General features: G+C 42.8%; 1 protein-coding gene across 1 annotated transcript in view; it reads left to right on the forward strand.

The window, feature by feature from the left end:
* The window catches only part of KCNMB3 (potassium calcium-activated channel subfamily M regulatory beta subunit 3), an 18784-nt gene that overhangs the window by 9920 nt on the left and 6570 nt on the right, over window positions 1-2294 (forward strand). The window contains exon 3 of the mRNA XM_006770025.1: window positions 513-711. Within this exon, the coding sequence (XP_006770088.1) occupies window positions 513-711 (199 nt within the window). The remainder of the gene's footprint in view (window positions 1-512; window positions 712-2294) is intronic.

Below are 2294 nucleotides of genomic sequence, written 5' to 3' on the forward strand. Positions count from 1 at the left end.
ATGAATATATACACTTTTATTTTAGAGAGGAAGGGAGAGGAAAAGATAGGAACATCAGTGATGAGAGAGAATCATTGATTGGCTGCCTCCTGCACACCCCACACTGGGGACTGAACTCTCAACCCAGACACGTGCCCTGATAGGGAATCGAACCATGATGTCCTGGTTCATAGGTTGATTGATGCTCAACCATTGAGCCATGCCAGCCAGGCTGGAATCCACATTTTAACAAGCTCTTCATTCTAACAAATTCACTCAGGTGATTCTGAAGTTTGAAAATCATTGATGTAAGGGTTGGTGTAGTGAGAAATATGCCAGGAGGGTCCTAATTGAGAAGGGACTTGAAAATTCGCTGCTATTTTATCCCCTGTCTCTGTGTCCTCATTGTGTACCTTCTATGATGGTCCTACATTACCCGAAACAGACAAATGCCTCAGGTTAGCACATTAGAAATATAAAACTAAGTTTTCTAGAGGTTGAAGATCATGATTTTATTTTTTTCCAAATTGGAGCACTCAGAGAGAAGAAGCGAACTGCACTATTATTCACACACGTATCACGGACGATGGGATGGACTGTGCTTTCACCTGTGGTGTGGACTGCCAAGGTCACGGCAAGTACCCCTGTCTTCAGGTGTTGGTGAACCTCACCCATTCGGGCCAGAAAGCTCTCCTACATTATAATGAAGAGGCTGTCCAGATAAATTCCAAGGTGATGTTCTAATGAAAAAGTTTTAAATACAGCAATCCTTCCATGCCAGACTGTCACCAGCACGGTGCAGTACCCTGGGCCACCTCTAGGGATACATCTGTTTCCTCCCAGTCAATGTTTTGTAGTGGACAAATCAGAATAAATCACGCAAAAGCATTCTTGGAGGGAAAATGGGGTAAGTAGAAAGGGGAGAGATTTCAATTTCATAAATTGGTGTCTAGAATTTATAGGCTGAGCCAATGACCAGAGTCGTTTCTGGGCGGTCTCACTTTTGGAGGTCCCACTCCCTATCATTTCACAGTCCACCTTAAATCAAGCAAGTAATTTTTCTTTGAAGAAAATATGTTTTTATTCATTTAAGACTGAGGAAGGAAGAAGGAGAGAGAGATGGAAACATCAATGATGAGAGAGAATCATTGATCGGTTGCCTCCTGCACACCCCCCCACTGGGGATCAAGCCTGCAACCCAGGCATGTGCCCTGACTGGGAATCGAACCGTGACCTCCTGGTTCATGGGTCAACACTCAACCACTGAGCTATGCTGGCTAGGTGCAAGTAATTTTTCTTATCAGAGAAATTTAAAGGATTATTATAATTTTGATTTTATTTATTTTTGTTAACCCTCACCTGGAGATATTTTTTTCCATTAGTTTTTAGAGAGTGTAAGGGAGGGGTGAAGAGAAACAGAGAGGGAGAAAAACATTGATGAGAGACACATGGATTGGTTGCCTCCAGCACATGTCCTGATTAGGGCTGAGGACCAAAATTGCAACCCAGGCATGTGCCCTTGATTGGAAATCAAACCTTTTACCCTTTGGTGCATGGGCCGATGCTCTAACCATTGAGAAGTACTGGCCAGGGCAATTTTGATTTAATAAGTTGTTCCATTGGTTCAGATGATTTAAAGTGTACCTTTATATACCTAACAAAGTTGAGTTAGATTAGTTAACACTGTACATTTCGTTGTCTTCACTTAATCACTAATTTTAATCTGATGGTTTGTTTTCTATTTCGGATGTAATAATGTTTAAGGTCTCAAACATTTTTAAAGGCCATTGGCACAGTGCTCGGAGTGCCAAGTGGGTGTGGTAATAAACCCCAAGCTTTTTTTTTTTTAAATCAGCTGATAGGTCCCTTATCCACTGGCTCTGCCTCCCAAGAAATAGAGCCCAGGTGGGTCCCCGCTGTGTGGGCCCAGGACAAAAGCCTCAATATGCTAATCCGTTAGGGAGAGATTTTGCTACAGGACATCAAGACAAAGGCAATAGAGGGATCAGTAGGTGCTGAAAGCACATAGAGCTCAATAAATATTTGTTGAATTGACAAATGGATTGACATACTGTCCAGAAAGAGGATGAGGACCTGCATGTCAGGAGCGTGGTCCTTATGAAGTTGGCCACGGTCTCTTCTGCAGTGTTTTTTTTTAAAAAAATTAAATCTTTATTATTCAGATTATTACAGTTGTTCCTCTTTTTCCCTCCATAGCTCCCCTCCACCCAGTTCCCACCCCACCCTCTGCCCTTACCCCTCCCCCACCACTGTCCTCATCCATACGTGTACGATTTTTGTCCAGTGTCTTCCCA

The sequence above is a fragment of the Myotis davidii genome, unplaced genomic scaffold (assembly GCF_000327345.1).
Source record: "Myotis davidii unplaced genomic scaffold, ASM32734v1 scaffold123, whole genome shotgun sequence".
NCBI lineage: Eukaryota > Metazoa > Chordata > Mammalia > Chiroptera > Vespertilionidae > Myotis > Myotis davidii.